Source organism: Belonocnema kinseyi, chromosome 10 (genome assembly GCF_010883055.1).
Source record: "Belonocnema kinseyi isolate 2016_QV_RU_SX_M_011 chromosome 10, B_treatae_v1, whole genome shotgun sequence".
Taxonomy (NCBI): Eukaryota; Metazoa; Arthropoda; class Insecta; order Hymenoptera; family Cynipidae; genus Belonocnema; species Belonocnema kinseyi.
The window spans coordinates 70,509,559-70,513,314 of NC_046666.1; the positions used below are offsets into that span (position 1 = coordinate 70,509,559).

The 3,756-nt window shown below is 35.6% G+C and overlaps 1 protein-coding gene across 1 annotated transcript in view; it reads right to left on the minus strand.

Moving 5' to 3' along the window:
• Positions 1-3,756, minus strand: part of LOC117181193 (chondroitin sulfate N-acetylgalactosaminyltransferase 1) — a gene marked incomplete at its 5' end in the record, with an annotated part of 139,380 nt that overhangs the window by 15,496 nt on the left and 120,128 nt on the right. The window contains one exon of the mRNA XM_033373759.1: positions 597-1,446. Within this exon, the coding sequence (XP_033229650.1) occupies positions 597-1,446 (850 nt within the window). The remainder of the gene's footprint in view (positions 1-596; positions 1,447-3,756) is intronic.

Consider the following 3,756-nt stretch of genomic DNA (forward strand, 5'->3'; position numbering starts at 1 on the left):
TCAGCCTTGGAGGAGATTATGTTGAGAAATAAAAAAAAAATTCTTAAAAACGTTGTTTTTCTTGGTCAGGCCGGAAACTTATCAATCCACCCTCGTAAATGTATGTTGTAGAATAGAAAAAAATAAGAGACACGCATTTTTTTATGGGCTTATATTCACTTTTAAGGGGTGAAAACCACTCATAAAGATAACACCCAAAAAGCGTCTTTTATAAATGTCTCTGCTTAAAATTAATATTTCTTAATGAAACAAAATAGAGGTTACTTCATAGAAAAGAATTACAGCTAAGGTTTCATTGTAGAATTAAAAAACGGGAAATTAACATTTTTTATCAAAAATATTACTGGTTTATGCAGATACCTATTTGAAGTTACTACCGGATGTTTTTTACACGTAACATCACAATGTGGTTTCTTAAATATCACGTAGAGATGGACATAATTTATCTGCAGGTATTGAAGCTGTTGAATAATGCAACATAAATTACTTGTAAAGTAGTTCAAATGGTACTTCAGTAAAAAAAACTTCTCATTGTAAGAATAACCAGAAGATAGCAAAATAAACGAGTGAATAAAATATTCGAAATTATTTCTCACCTATCTAGAAATCTTGCACTAAATACGACGTCGACGTCACACATGAATAATAGAACATCACCCTCTCCACCCCAGGCTCTTTCAGCACCAACCCTTAAGCCCTTTCCCCTGGAGAAAGTTTCATTCAAAGCTAGAAGCCGGAGATTTTGATTGGTCCCTCCGCTACCACGAGTCATCAAAATCCTAGACATGATCGCTCTCGCTTCCGACAAGCCCTCAGTTCCAAAATAAACAACAGTCAGATGCACTCTCCTATCATTTTTCAGACCGATTTTAACGAACTTGTCCATGAAACTCTGGAAAGTGCTTGTTCGTCCTGAGAGAGGTAGGATAATGTGGATTAGTTCCTTCTCTTTAGCGTGTTGCTGCCTTTCAGTTGAGACAAACTGAATAGGAGCATAAGGCCTCATTAAGGTAATCTTAGTGTAACCCGAAGGCGTCACTTGTGCAGCACTTTTATTCAGGTTTTTTGTTCTAAAGTACATCTCATACTGCGTTCCTGTGGTTGGTTCGATTCTATAGAGTCCTTCGAGGAAGTCCTCGAGGGTATATTTCAGTGAAAGGGATGACACGTTCATGTTCAAGGTTTCAACAGCTTTGGTTAAAGCCTCAAACAGATCTTTTCTCTTGAAGCCAATTGGCTTCTCTACGACTCGTTTGCCTAAACCCAGGTCCACTGGGTAAAGTCTCGAGAAGGTAAAGTGGCTGAAGGCTATCAACTCATATTCGTTGTTTAGAGGAAGACCCTGAGTGATCTCTGCAAATTCTACTTGACGACGTGCTGCCAAACAGTCGCCAACATCACTAGCGTTTATTAAGGAAGAACTCTCGCTGTGTCCTGGTGGTCCACCTGAAACAAAAAGAAATTTTGTTTTAAAATCTAATTTACGACAAAGTAAAAGACCTTATCCTGAATCCGCATTTGTTATGTTCTCAATATAATAGAGTGCATTTTTTACAAAAACAAATGAAACCTATGATTTCGTAAATTAAAGTTATATAGGTGAGCGACATTTCAATTATATGTATACTTATAGTCACTCTTCCCTACTCAATGTTAAATAAAGAGAAATGTTTGAAAAAATAAATCAGTAATTTTATTTCGTTAACTATAGTTCAATAGATGTAGTGGGATTTCAAGGGCATATCAATATTTGATTTACTTAAAATCATGTATGCTACTTAAAAATTACATACATTGTGTTTTTTACTGCAAAATAAAAGTTTTTTCCGTGAATCTACATTTACTTAATGTTTGATGAAAAAAAATTCTTACAAGTAGCATTTCAAAAGCATATAAATATTTAGCAGGCTGAAAATAACCTACACTACTTAACGATTACATAAAGTCTATACTTTATGATTGATCCAAATATAAAAAAGTCAATAGCAATACCACAATAAGACGAAATGGATTCGATAATAAAAGGTTGGATCTTATTTTTATTTTTCCACTCTCGGCCCCCTAGTTTTTGCTATTTCATTGTTCTTTCTGCTTTCTGAACGGATCCAACATTTATACGACCCTTGCACCTTTTACATCTAGACTTTAGTTTAGATGTCGTACATTGAAGCCATTTCTTATCTCCTTTTCTTTTATTCTTTTAGTATTTATTTACTTTTTTCCTCTTTTCATAATGCCATCGAGTTGTATACCAAAGGCACTAAAGCACTAAGCTCCGAGGAATCTTCGAACAAATAAAAACTTCCAGTTAGGAAGGGCACTCCGACACGTAACGTTCTGACATAAATTTCAACCTTCACTTCTTTCTATTCCAACTTTCTTTTTCTTCCATTCTCTCACTTACACCCACTGATAATGGCCTTTCTACACAGTTTGAATCGTTTCAGCAATTTCTTTTCTTGCTTCGTCAAACATTTATATACTTTACCTTTCCAAAAGAATACTTTTCAAAGCACAACAAAGTGGCCGTTGTAATTTAACTTACTCATTCTTGATAAAGTCTTTATGTACAAAGAACGTAGGGATTATTTCCACTATTTCGGTAGTACGAGTCAACTAAAATGTACATTTCGAGCGGGAGGAAATGGTTGGGATAATAAGGGTGGAGGTGGTGAACAGCAATAAGGTAGAAGAAAAAGGAAAAGGTAAGAGGCAGTAATGATTATAGACTTATCACTCTTACCTATTCCCCTTTTTTCGCCTGTTTAAAGAATTCTTATTTTCCTTTTTTATCGAGAATCTTCCCCGTTTTCAACTTCTCTCGAGTGGTACTAAAATGAGATTACTGATGGGAAACAGGCTCCCCAAGCCTCTATATACTTCACATATTGAGGTTTTTAATTCAAAAATACATATCATTGTTTACTGTTTGTTATTTGCTGTCATTTGTTGTTACGTATTTTAATTATGATTATATTTAGTTTTTAAAAAACAATTTTTAGAATCATCGGGAGTTAATGTATACTTTGTAGGTAATTTATATTTTTGTAGTAATTTTTTTCAGGTATATATAGTATAATGAATAGGATACTTTGGAAGATCGAAAGTATTACACTACCGTCCGAAATTGTTAATACGATCAGCGAAATTACTATTAAAAAGCACTTTGAAACATGACTATTCATTAAAAAAATGAAGCGAGAAACTTTAAAAAACCGTTAAAACGCTGAACAGGCTCTCTAGAAAGGTCTAAAAAATGTCCAAGCTTAGATGTCAAATTTCAGTCAGCGATTACTGCTGTCGATCACGAGAGCGGTGGTCGCCGAGAATTTCTGAGATTTTGTTTCTTAACTTCTACTCGTGCTGTGACTCAACATACTCAAATGAAAAAATGAAATGAACAGGATGTTATATGTGAAATCTCACCTTCAATTTAACCCAATAAAACTTTAAAAGTTTCCAGGGGTTCCTAAAATATGACAATAAATGTTTAAGCGTGTCTGCGTTAAGTCTCAGTCAGCGACCACCGCAGACGGCCAGAATCACTACTAAAGCGACCGGATATCGGTATAGACACGCTTGGAAATTTTTTGTCGTATCTCGAGAACGCCTCAAGTCCGTGCTTGAGACAGAGCTCACAGACCTGAAACACAACAACGATGCCGCACGAGGGGAATCGTCCCCCGCCAGGTGCCAGATCGTGGATGAAATTTACCCCCACCATACGTACCGTTTGGGAGCCGCAAAACAGAAAGT